This window comes from Triticum dicoccoides, chromosome 7A, assembly GCF_002162155.2.
Source record: "Triticum dicoccoides isolate Atlit2015 ecotype Zavitan chromosome 7A, WEW_v2.0, whole genome shotgun sequence".
Classification (NCBI taxonomy): Eukaryota; Viridiplantae; Streptophyta; class Magnoliopsida; order Poales; family Poaceae; genus Triticum; species Triticum dicoccoides.
In genome coordinates this window covers 47058422-47072290 of record NC_041392.1, presented here as the reverse complement: position 1 = coordinate 47072290, position 13869 = coordinate 47058422, and the positions used below count along the sequence as shown (strand labels likewise).

At 48.2% G+C, this 13869-nt stretch overlaps 1 protein-coding gene across 1 annotated transcript; it reads left to right on the top strand.

Moving 5' to 3' along the window:
- Positions 1 to 8876: 8876 nt before the first annotated feature.
- Positions 8877 to 9914, top strand: LOC119329787 (protein STRICTOSIDINE SYNTHASE-LIKE 10-like). The gene has a single exon (XM_037602879.1). The coding sequence runs from the start codon at positions 8877 to 8879 to the stop codon at positions 9912 to 9914; it is 1038 nt and encodes a 345-aa protein (XP_037458776.1).
- The last annotated feature ends 3955 nt before the right edge of the window (positions 9915 to 13869 follow it).

The following is a 13869-nucleotide window of genomic DNA, read 5'->3' as shown; positions in this document are numbered from 1 at the left end:
CCCGATAGGAGTTGCACATATCTCGTTCTCAGGGCACACTCAGATGAGACTAGCTACGAGTAAAACCAACCCTCAAGTTTCCCCGAGGTGGCCCCGCAGACAGCTCAGTTCGGAACAACACTTAGAGAAGCACTGGCCCGGGGGGGTTAAAATAAAGATGACCCTTGAGTCTGCAGAACCCAAGGGAAGGTGGTAGGTTGTTAGTGCAAATGGTAAAATCAAGGTTGGGCCTTGCTGGAGGATTTTTATTCAAGGCGAACTGTCAAGGGGTTCCCATTATAACCCAACCGTGTAAGGAACGCAAAATCTGGGAACATAACACCGATATGACGGAAACTAGGGCGGCAAGAGTGGAACAAAACACCAGGCATAAGGCCGAGCCTTACACCCTTTACCAAGTATATAGATGCAATAATTAAATAAGAGATATTGTGATATCTCAACAAAATATCCATGTTCCAACAAGGAACAACTCCAATCTTCACCTGCAACTAGCAACGCTATAAGAGGGGCTGAGCAAAGCGGTAACATAGCCAAACAACGGTTTGCTAGGACAAGGTGGGTTAGAGGCTTGACTTAACAATATGGGAGGCATGATATAGCAAGTGCTAGGTATCGCAGCATAAACATAGCAGAAGAGCGAGCAACTAGCAAGCAAAGATAGAAGTGATTTCGAGGGTATGGCCATCTTGCCTGAGATCCCGCAAGGAAGAAGAACGAGTCCATGAAGAAGACAAACGGACGTAGACGAACGGTTCCTCACAAACGCGATGTTATCGGAACCAACCCGAAGAAGCAACACCGGAAAGAAGCACACAACATAGTAAACAACCAACACGTGAACATGGCATGATATGCGGGATGCGGTATGCGGTGCATATGCATGATTTGGAAAGGAATGATTGAGTCTGGCCTCAACTTGGAAATCCAAGAGTGCCACTGGAAAGGTGAGGTGATTTCGGTTGAAATCGATATAAAGATCACCGGAATCGGATGCACGGTTTGGAAATGACAAGCAAAACAAATATGGCACCGGTCTGCGATAAACAGCAAGTAGTCTTCTAAATGCATCAAGATAAATAAGTTACTGCACTCAAACATGGCAACAAGATACATGGAAGAAATCCACTCATGATGCTTGACAAACGATGAACACTGAGCTACGGCTAATTCACTCAATAACAGGTTCAAACAAGCATGGCAAAAGTGCAAAAGATAACATGTTTCAGACTTAGTGAAAAACTGAAGCATGGCAAAACAGTTATCAAGTAGGCATGTTTACGAGCTCGATGCACTCGCCACAAAGCATGTCATGACAAACTAAGCATACACCCAACAAGTAGACATGGCATAGAAGCTAGACATGGCGAGAACAACAACATAGCATGCACGGATCAACTACAACAAGCTCGGCAAAATTGCTAAACATGTTAACAATCTGCCAGGAATATTTTATAGCAAAAGTAGAGCTCGATTGATTCAAGCTAGGGTGCTCCATAATTACAAACAAAGACATGGACGGATAGAGCACCACATTATCTACAAAATATCCTTACTGATCATGCTCAAAAGAGGCACGAATCACTAGGAAACAACATGAACATATGGTATAAGAATAATAACAGGGCAAGAACTTAGTGAAATTCTAAGTACCTGAAATCAGCATCATTGAGTAAGCTACTTTGCATGCTTGTGCTAGTCACCACAAAGATCACAAAAATACATGGCATACACCCCTGTAAAGATGACATGACATTCTTCAAAACACATGTAAAGCTCAGGATCATAGCATGCACACATTAATCATGGCAAAAATGACAAAAGTGCATTTGTTGAAACAGATCTGAAACTATCCTCACATAGCCCTCTTCTAACAGCATTTCAGGCATCAAGATTAGCTCATATGAAAATGATGCAATGAGAGGAAATGATTTACTCGTCGAGACGAACATTTTGATATGCTACACGCACGAATCGAAGCCACGGATGCAGAGTTATGGCATGTCAAAGATTGCATAAAATATATGGAGTTCGGTCAAAAGTCAATCGGCTAAGGTTTTCCAGATCTGGATCGGGCGGCGCGGAAACCGAGGATGGCCGGGGCTTCACCGAAATAGTGCTCGGGGTCGCCGGACATGCCGGATCTCGCCGGATCTTCACCGGACGCGGGAGGAGACGGGGCCGGGTGGAGGAGGAGGTCGCCGGAGACGGCGAAGCGGCGCGGCGGAGCTCGGCGAGCTCAGCCATGGCAGGCGGCGGATGAGGCGGCGGAGCTCGGCGAGGAGATCGACGGCGGCGGCGGCCCGGCGAAACGGACAACAGCGTGAGGGAGCCTGTACTCCTGGATCTCCACAAATGTGAATACTGATCCGTCGAATGCTTACAAAATGACTCAAGTTTTGGTCCGGGCTTGGCTTTACTTTAACTGAGATGACCCATCAAGCTGCGATGTACTTTGTAGTGAAAGGTATCTGCAAAAACTGAATCCATTTGCTCCCTGCTGCGTTGTTGCCTGAATCGATCTCCATGTATAAAGCCAGCTTTTGAAATAAAATTAGTCAACTTGCAATAATACACTCCAAAATACGTAAGAAGAATCTATCTATGGCCGAAGGCAAATAATGATCTGCGTACGTGCATGCACTGTACGTGAATCAATCAGATAGCTGCCATGTAGTTGCCTGTTTTCCCGCATCTGACCAGTTCAAAAAGTGGTCGAATTAGCTTCCATAGATGCGTGATCGCTGGAAAGAACTCCGCTTGTTGCATCGACGAGGTCAGACTGTGCCACCAGTACAACAGAGTCAAAATTTGGAACCCTTCTTGTTCAGCAACCAAAGACATCCTGGAGAGAGGGACATGTTCGACTTGGATGACGAAATTGGATCAGAGGCCTCCAACAAAGGGATACACCACATCAGATATTGGTGTGATTCAACGGTTTAGAACCTACAGAAGGATCACATCAATGCATCCATGTATGGAAAACCTATAAGTAGCCATCCATGTACTCCCAGTCCTTCAGATGTTCTAGATCAAAGCAGCGCATGATTTGACTTTGAAGAGGAGAGCATGGTTACCTGAGATCAGCGGGATTTATGTCGGAGCGGAGTAGAGGAACATGCAAGAAAAAATTGCAGAATATATTGCGGGATCTCCTTATAGTGTGGCCGATCTAGAAGAGGAACTCATATTTGAGGCAGTAAGATCTTGATCAACTAGATCCATGCTGCCAAACTCGTTTACTACAGGGTGGAGAGAGATGAGATCATGATCAACTGGATCAATGCGGTCGTTTGCTTCTGGTTGGAAAGAGATGATGGTTTCCGTTCCAACTCGAAAGAGGGAGTATGGAGAGAGGAAGGGTCGGTGGAGAGAAAGATGGATACGGGGGAGAGAGAGAATAGAGAGAGAGAGAGGAGGATACGGGGAAGAGAGAAAACTATTAAAAGAAAAGTACCAATCTGTTCTTTCATGATCATTTGGGTAAGCCTAGCTAGTACTTACTTCACAAAGCTTCACTCGAGATAGAAACTTTGGAAATTTCCTAAGAAAGATTTACCAGGCAAATGGAGCTAAATATTATCATGTGCCAATGATGGGTATGGAAGAGTGCCCAAAAAGTTTGAGGGTAATAGGAGGGATCTGAATAACACTTGCTTTGCAATGTGCCAATGTGGCCATAAAATATAAATTGAACCTGGGCTCACATAGATGATTTGACTGAGCTGCAATTTGGAGGAGGGTGATAATTTGGGAATATGAAAGAACTTTATAAATTTCATGTAATTTGGATATATAAAAATGGTACTTCCTTCACAATGCTTCTAAGTGGAAAAAAACTTTAGAAATTTGCTGAGTAAGATTTACTAGGCAAATGGAGCTGAATTTTGTAATGAAGCAATGATTTGGATAGGAAAGAGTGCCCAAAATTTTTGAGGGCAGTCAAGAATATATAAATAGCACTTCCTTCACAAAGTATTATTGTGAACAGAATAGGAAAATGAATATTGTTGAATTATTTTTGAACTAGGCAAGGAAGGTTCTTTTACATATTTGACTAAGATATGACCTAAAGAATTTACGAGATTTTTTTTGGAATTTTGGAAATGACAGAAATATAGGTTGCTTCACAACCTAGGGCAAAAACTGCCACATGGACATGACACATAGGCAAAACTGATGAGGTGGCGCCTAGTCATAGCAACCCACCACAATTTACAAGGTTATGACCATCTATATTGGTCATGATCAGCTAGAAATAAGGCAGCGGACCTGCGCTATCTACTTTATGACCATTTCGTGTAAGAAAATTACGACCTTTCTGACCAAAATGGTGTTATAGTTTAGGGTTTGAAGCCCCCCGAACAGCTTTTGACCAATTGGTCTCAAATGGTCATAGATCTATGACCAATTCTTTTAGGGTCACTGACAGAAGGTCACCAGTTGACATATTTCTTGTAGTGACTAGACCTGCTTTTCCTCCTTTTTAAAAAACGTTCATCAACTTGCAGTATTGGCAAATCATTTTCCGAGCCTGTAAAACATTACATACACGGTGTTACATATATCCAATATGAACTGATATATCAATCTCTATCCATGTACTTTCTGGAATTTTTTTGTCTCCTTGTTCACGTCATCATTATCTGTATCTATCAAGAATCTTGAGATTGTGTGTTAATTTTCTTCAATATGTCTCAAACATGGTGCAAGTTGATGTTCCACTCAGGTCACACATCTCTAGGTTAAGTTTGTACCTACACATAGTACAACATATATGGGTCGGTGCAGAATAAATTACTACTTAGTAAATCTTCTGGCCATTTCCCCTCTGGAAAGAGTTTAAATTTTAAGAAATGTGAAGCTTGCTATTATTAGGATATGTTTTAGAGATTTTATATCCCATGCGGAAGAGAATAAGCATCTTATCGCCTTCAACTAGATGGTAATTTAAAGCAGATGTTACCTTAAAATTGTATGTCATGTAGTCCAAACCATTTTATCTATGACATGAACTTGGACCAATCATTTGACATCTTCATCATAAGTTCGTTGTTGTTTAGCTTATTGGCGTGCCATAGGCTAATTGCATTGAAGTATAATAACACACCATTGTTTTAGACCTAAATTGCAGAAATCAAAGAAAGCAGAACTTTTATATCACAGATCAAAGGAACATGAATTTTTAAGATTATTCAACGCGCAAGTCAAAAAGTAAGGAGTACAACAATTGAATCAAATCTTGGTTGTCCTGTTAGTGTAAGCAATACAAACTGCATGCGTACTCTCACAACATGATTGAAAAACAGTATAGAAAACCGGTAGAAAATATTTGGACAGAAGATGCTTGGTAATCCAAATCCAATAGTGCAGTTTGTATCAATTCAAGTATAAATCAGGAAAATAATACAATACCTATACTTCAATTTTTTCTAACACATGGTTGCGACAGGCACGACATGATAAAGAGCCATATCATTTGCCTCTCTCATCTCACACATGACACTCAATTGTTTTCCATGTCACCAAAAGGGGAAGAGTCTTTTTGTCAGTAAGATTGAACAAAATCCATCCATATAATTGATGACAGAAAGGCCTAGTCCAACCTTCTAGCAAAGAAACAATTACTGTAACCACAACTGGGTATAATTTAAGTACCATGAGAAGTCAGAATAAGAAAAACTTAAGCAACAGGGAGAAAGTAGTACACACTTCGGTAGAATTGGAGAGGAGTGGCATGGAGCACTTGTGCTGTTTGCTTAAAGTGCTGGAGCCTGTACTCCTGGATCTTCGCAAATGTGAATATTGATCCGTTGAATGCTTACAAAATGACTCAAGTTTTGGTCCGGGCTTGGCTTTACTTTAACTGAGATGACCCGTCAAGCTGCGACATACTTTGTAGTGAAAGGTATGGGCAAAAACTGAATCCATTTGCTCCCTGCTGCATTGTTGCCTGAATCGATCTCCATGTATAAAGCCAGCTTTTGAAATAAAATTAGTCAACCTGCAATAATAAACTCCAAAATACATAAGCAGAATCTATCTATGGCAGAAGTCAAATAATGATCTGACTTCGGTAGAATTGGAGAGGAGCGGCATGGAGCACTTGTGCTGTTTGCTTAAAGTGCTGAAGCCTGTACTCCTGGATCTCCGCAAATGTGAATATTGATCCGTTGAATGCTTACAAAATGACTCAAGTTTTGGTCCGGGCTTGGCTTTACTTTAACTGAGATGACCCGTCAAGCTGCGACATACTTTGTAGTGAAAGGTATGGGCAAAAACTGAATCCATTTGCTCCCTGCTGCATTGTTGCCTGAATCGATCTCCATGTATAAAGCCAGCTTTTGAAATAAAATTAGTCAACCTGCAATAATAAACTCCAAAATACATAAGCAGAATCTATCTATGGCCGAAGTCAAATAATGATCTGACTTCGGTAGAATTGGAGAGGAGCGGCATGGAGCACTTGTGCTGTTTGCTTAAAGTGCTGAAGCCTGTACTCCTGGATCTCCGCAAATATGAATACTGATCCGTTGAATGCTTACAAAATGACTCAAGTTTTGGTCCGGGCTTGGCTTTACTTTAACTGAGATGACCCATCGAGCTGCGACGTACTTTGTAGTGAAAGGTATGGGCAAAAACTGAATCCATTTGCTCCCTACTGCTTTGTTGCCTGAATTGATCTCCATGTATAAAGCCAGCTTTTGAAATAAAATTAGTCAACCTGCAATAATACACTCCAAAATACATAAGCAGAATCTATCTATGGCCGAAGGCAAATAATGATCTGTGTATGTGCATGCACTTTACGTGAATCAATCAGATAGCTGCCATGTAGTTGCCTGTTTTCCCGCATCTGACCAGTTCAAAAAGTAGTCGAATTAGCTTCCATAGATGCGTGATCACTGGAAAGAACTCCACTTGTTGCATCGGCGAGGTCAGACTGTGCCACCAGTACAGCAGAGTCAAAATTTGGAACCTTTCTTGTTCAGCAACCAAAGACATCCTGGAGAGAGGGACATGTTCGACTTGGATGACGAGATTCGATCAGAGGCCTCCAACAAAGGGATACACCATATCAGATATTGGTGTGATTCAACGGTTTAGAACCTACAGAAGGATCACATCAATGCATCCATGTATGGAAAACCTATAAGTAGCCATCCATGTACTCCCAGTCCGTTAGATGTTCTAGATCAAAGCAGCGCATGATTTGACTTTGAAGAGGAGAGCATGGTTACCTGAGATCAGCGGGATTTATGTCGGAGCGGAGTAGAGGAACATGCAAGAAATAATTGCAGAATATACTGCGGGATCTCCTTATAGTGTGGCCGATCTAGAAGAGGAACTCATATTTGAGGCAGTAAGATCTTGATCAACTGGATCCATGCTACCAAACTCGTTTACTACAGGGCGGAGAGATATGAGATCATGATCAACTGGATCAATGCGGCCGTTTGCTTCTGGTTGGAAAGAGATGATGGTTTCCGTTCCAACTCGAAAGAGAGAGTATGGAGAGAGGAAGGGTTGGTGGAGAGAAAGATGGATACGGGGGAGAGAGAGAATAGAGAGAGAGAGAGAGGAGGATACGGGGAAGAGAGAAAACTATTAAGAGAAAAGCACCAATCTGTTCTTTCATGATATTGACTGGAGAGAGAGAGAGAGAGAGAGAGCAACCTGGTTCGGCCTAGGCCTGACCTAGGGCCCGCATCTCTCTTAGGAGGCCGCACTTCGGGCGCAAGAGCGGGAGTGGACCGAAATAGTTGAACTCATTTGGCCTAAGAACGGGAGGTGGTGGGGCGCTCCTCGCGGCGCCTACTCGGGGCAACGAGGCGGTCCTAGTGGCGGTGATGTGGTCGTGATGGCAGCGAGGCATTCTCTACAGATAGCGGTGCAACGATCTCTATTGGCATCGCGGTCATCTGCAAGGACACTTAGCTCCTCCATCGTCATGAATTCGGACCACTCCGGTCATCGTGGTGGAGGAAGAACCGGTCGCGGCCGCACCCTAGCCTTCCCTCTCCAAGCTCCTATAGGCTATGGCAACCCTGACGCCGGTCCTCCTCCAGCGGCAGCGGCACGACCGTTGATCTCTTCTAATGAGGCCATTCTGCGGAGCACCGTCACAAGGCGGAAAGCCTCGATGATGTCTAGTGGCGGGGATGCGTGCACCATGAGGCGGCACAAGGTTTTAGATCCATGCACGACGGTCGAGTCGGGATGACGTCGTAGCTAGCTATACACTGTTGAAGACTTTTTCTTTTGAAATGAAACTGTTGAAGATGAGATCATTATATACAATAGATGGATCGATTGATCCGTAGAGTACAGGCAGGAGCTAGCTGCACGTAGGAACCAGATGTGACATGCATGGTCTTATATATCTCTGACTCGTTGGATGTGAAATGGGGCTTTCTTTCATGTGAAGAAAAGAAGAATGAAAAACAGACTATACACGTAGGTAGGCACGTCGCGACGCAAGTGGATCCTCCTTGCAAGTTCAAAGCAAAATACAAGTACGCGATGCCATACGTACGACGACGCGATGCCGGCGGGAAACACGTACGTACGTGTAGAGATGATGAGGTAGTAGTATCTGTTTTCCTTGTACCCGGCCGGACTGGGTTGCCGATTCGAATCCGACTCGACTCGATTGCCTCCGTCCGTCTCGGCGTACGTGTGGATCATGCATGGGCCGACTCCGACCTGTAGCTGTCCATGAGAGTACATATAATTGGACATCTAGACACCTCCCTTCAATCCATCAAACCAAACCACATCCAGCAGATCGACACAAATCGGTACAGCCAACCTCCATCGAACAGCCGACGTGATCGATCGACAAGCTTAAGGTAGCCGGCCAGCCAGCCAACATGGGCTGCAGCATGAGCCGCCTCCTCAAGGCCACCGTCGCTCTGGTCATACTCGTCCTTCTCTTCATGCCCGGGGCCATGGCAGCAGCCGCCGCAAGCTTCGACGCCTCCCGGGCACAACAGCTGCCCCTGCCGCCCGGAGAAGTGCACGGGCCGGAGAGCGTCGCCTTCGACGCTCAGGGCCGAGGCCCCTACAGCGGCGTCTCCGACGGCCGCATCCTGAGGTGGAATGGGCCCAAGCTTGGCTGGACAACATACGCCTACGGACCAGGCTACGACAGCGAAACGTGCACGACATCCAGGTTTGGCACGGAGGCGGACATAGAGAGCCGCTGCGGCCGCCCGCTTGGTCTGCGCTTCAACCAGAAAACGGGCGACCTGTACGTGGCCGATGCGTACAAAGGGCTTATGCGTGTGCCGCCCGGCGGCGGGGAGGCCACCGTGTTGGTTGACCAGATTGATGGCATGCCGCTGCGCTTCACCAACGGGGTTGATGTCGATCAAGTCACCGGTCAAGTCTACTTCACCCATAGTTCGATGAACTACGACAGGTCAGAACACGAGATGGTCACCAAGACCGGGGACTCCACGAGCCGCCTCATGATGTACGATCCACGAACATCGGATGCCACCGTGCTCCAACCAAGGATGACATACCCGAACGGCGTCGCGCTCAGCGCCGACCGCACGCACCTCGTGGTCGCATCTACTGGCCCGTGCAAGCTGCTGAGGCACTGGATCAAAGGGGTCGACGCGGGCAAGTCCGAGCCTTTGGCCGACCTGCCGGGCTACCCAGATAACGTGAGGCCCGACAGGAAAGGAGGCTACTGGGTGGCGTTGCACCGTGAGAGAAATGAGTTGCCCTTTGGTCGTGATAGCCATCTTCTTGCTGTGAGGGTCGCTGCTGATGGGAAGATAGTCGAGGAGATGAGAGGGCCAAAGAAAGTCAGGCCAACCGAGATCATGGAAAGAGATGACGGCAAACTCTACTTGGGCTCGGTGGAGCTTCCTTATGTCGGCGTAGTAGAAAGGAAATAGAGAAGTAGCGTATAGTAGATATAGGATGGATTTAGTTTCTTATTATTCTTGTAGCTAAATGTAACGCTCCAGTTTCTTTTTGTTACAGGCAAACTATTGTAATGCATATTTTTAGAGATCTTTTATAGTACACCTAAGATATATTAGCCATCCATTTAAGTGGACGAACGTTTCAAATTTACCAATACTACAACACGGTTTAGGTAGTATGTATATTATGACGATAGGGACATTTTGGGTGGCAATCAGTTAAAACTCAGCCCGTCCAAGGACGCGCTGAGGTCACCGATGCACGCAGGCGGACCCAGCAATTCGACGGAGCCGCCCACCACGCCGCTCGGCGGCCTTTCTCCATCACACGGAGCCCCACACCACAGACACCACCTCCGGCCATTGCTCCGAGATCAATTCCTTCCCCGTGTCACCAATGGCGCCCATCGTAAGCCCCCTCCCTCACGAAGGTAGCTATGTCCCTCGTCTTTATCTCTCCTCCGGTTCCTTGTGTGTTTCGGTCATTCGTGCCGAGTGCTGGGTGTTTGTACTAGCTTAACGATGGGTGAGTGCGCGCGCACGGGGGCGGGGGGGAGGGGGGGCACTGGAGGATAGTGTGTGTGATGGATTGGTGTGTGCTGGCGGCTGCGTACAAAATTGTATACTAATCAATACATACCTGCATGAGCCTTGAGCGACATAGGCTTGCTAGTCCACTCCAACTTGCTGCCTTGCGAACTCACACCGCCATGGACGAGGGTGCGCGCCGGGAGGATTGCAGGCAGCGTCAAGATGATGGAAGCCTTGGTGGGGGCGGCGGCCTACAAGTGCCGTTGGGATGCGAAGGTTGGGGTGGCCGCCGGTGGCCTGTAGGCTGGGTCGATTGTGATTGTTGGCGACGGCGTGTTGGGATGCTGAAAGTTGGGGACGACAATGTGCAGATGAATCATATTTTAATTAATTATCTGAATCGTTACAGTTAAAAGTCAGAGAGGAGAAATTTACCCCTAATTGGGGATTATCAAGACCGTTTGGATTAGTTTAATACTACCCATTATATTAGGTAGTATGATGTACCGTAAAATATCTCTAAAAAATTTCGAACACGCCGCTCGTGTGTATCATATACTCTCTCTGTCCTGAATTACTTGTCGTAAGAATGAATGTTTCATTTCAGCGAAAGTAATTCTGGACAAAGGGTGTACTAAAGAAGGAACCGGTTCTGCTAGGAAAATCATTTCGCCTTATCTGAGGAATAAGGGCTAGTAGTTGCTGTCAAAAAGAAACTGTACACACTCCATGCTGAGGGCGAGGAATGCCTAGGAAATGAAGCACGCGGACACGATGGAGCCGCTTATGCTCATCACCGTAGTGCTTCTCCTTGCGCATGCCGTGAGTTCCCTGGTGCGCACGGCTATCGCCCGTCGGCGGCACTCGCGGTGCTACGTGCTGGACTACGTGTGCCATAGGCCGTGTGACGACCGCAAGGTGAGCGCGGATACCGCTGGCAGGGTGGCCATGCGCAACAAACGCCTCGGCGTCTGAGAGCACCGCTTCCTCCTCCGCGTCATCGTCTGGTCCGGTATCGTCTGAACCGGATGCGACCAAGTGACTTGGTCAGGATGTCGGCCTTCTGCTCGCCAGTCCTGATGAACTCCATTATCACCGTGCCTTTCTCAACGCAGTCACGTATAAAGTGATAGTGGAGATCGATGTGCTTGTTGCGGTCATGAAGCACTGGATTCTTGCAGAGGGAAATCGCCAATTTTTTGTCGACGAAGATGAGCGCAGGGGCGGTGTCCTGATTCAGCATCTCGCCAAGAAGGCGAGCCAACCAGATTTCCTGACATGCCGTTGTAGCTGCTGCGATGTACTCCGCCTCACATGAAGAAGAGGCGACAACCTTCTGCCTCATTGATTGCCAGCTGACGAGACTGTTCCCGAGAAGGAACAGTATGCCCGAGGTGCTCTTCCGGGAGTCCACATCACCAGCGTGGTCGGAGTCGTTGTACCCGACCAAGCTCTCATCCTCGCCACGACGATATACGCATCCATGCGTGAGCGTACCCGCGATGTACCGGAGTAGGTGCTTGACGGCAGCGAGGTGATCGCTTGCCGGGGCTTCCATGAACCTACTCAGGTACCCGACAACGAAGGTGATGTCCGGTCGGGTGTGCATGAGATACCTGAGGCTCCCGATGATGCTGCGGTAGAGCGTAGCATCCACCGCCTTCTCGTAGCTATCCTTGCTGAGTTTCAGCCGTGCCTCCATTGGAGCATGCATGGCATGGCAGTCCTTCATGCCTGCCCGCTCAAGCATCTTGTCGGCATAGGCCGCCTACGTGATTGTGATGCGACCACCCTCCTGGTTCACCTCTAGTCCGAGATAGTACCGGAGCAGCCGGAGGTCGCTCATGCTGAAGAGACGATGCATCTCTCCCTTGAAGCGTTGAACTTCTTCGGGCTCTGCCCCGGCGATGACCAGGTCGTCGAGATGCCGACGATGAGCAGCGTGTTTGCGGTGCCACGCGAGTACACGCCATGCTCAGAAGCGTTGTGTGAGAACCCAAGGGATGCGAGGCTTGCATCAAGCTTGGTGTTCCACGCCCTTGGGGCTTGCCAGAGACCGTACAGGGCCTTGTGTAGCCTGTACACGCCTTGCTTGTGGTTCTTGGCAATGAACCCTGGTGGCTGGGGGATGTACACCTCCTTGTTAAGGTCACCGTTGAGAAATGCTGACTTGACATTCATGTGGTGTACCTCCCACCCGCGATGAGCGGCCACGGCAAGGATAAGCCGCACAGACTCCATCCTTGCCACCGGAGTGAAGACTTCCTCGAAGTCCATCCCCTCGCGTTGTACGTAGCCCTTTGCGACGAGGCGCGCCTTGTGCTTGACAATGGCGCCGTGCTCATCCTTTTTCACCTTGATAACCCACTTGAGCCCGATGGCTCGGTGCCCAGCAGGCAGGGTGGTGAGTGTCCAAGTGGCATTGTTGTTGATCGACGCCAGCTCGTCCAGCATCGCGTGGCGCCAGCAATCCTCTTTTCGGCCTTCGCGAACGTGGTCGGCTCCTCGCCGGCCATTAGATGCAAGACGTCGTCGTCATCAACGTCTTCTTCCTCGGGCTGTTGCGGTGTTGCCGCGGCCTCGCCAAGGTGATCCCCCATGCGCGAAACCTATGGGGGGCGCCAACGCTGTCGTCGGCATCGAACAACTCCGACCTTGTTGTTGGCGTGGTCGCAAACTGCCTCCCAAGACCCACCTTGCTTGACGTCGGGGTGTCCGGGGACACCGTACCCGGGGATGGTGTTCTCGGGGTTGCGTTTCCCGGATCAACACCTCCCGGGCTTCACAGGGTCTTGCTTCCCGGGATTCTAGAGTATATCGGGTACTCCACAGTGAAGGAGCTACTTGCCGGGGCCTCCCCCGACGCCTCCCAAGTCCATCGCGTGTCTTTGTCGAAGATGACGTCGTGCGAGACATGCACACGTTTTGAGACGGGGTCATACATCTTGTACGCCTTAGAGCCCGTCTCATAGCCCACGAACACCATTGGGGTGCTCCTGTCGCCGAGCTTCTTCAGCTGTGGGCGCGTCATCTTGACGTGCCCGACGCACCCAAAGGTGCGGAGGAAGCTTACATCGGGCTTCCTCCCACACCACGCCTCGTAAGGCGTCTTGCCGTCGACGCTCCTTGTGAAGGAGCGGTTGAGGATGAAGACGGCCGTTAGTACGGCCTCCCCCAATACTTGCTCGGCACCTGCTTTGCCTTGAGACTACAGCGTGCCATCCCGAGCACAGTTTGGTTCCTCTGCTCGACGACGCCGTTCTGTTGCGGCGAGTAGGGGGCTGTCAGGTGACGTTGTACCCCTTTGTTGTTGCAGTGCTTGTAGAATGTGGCCGACGTGAACTCTCCGCCACGGTCCATGCGCAGCACGCGAAGCTTGTGGCCGCATTCCACC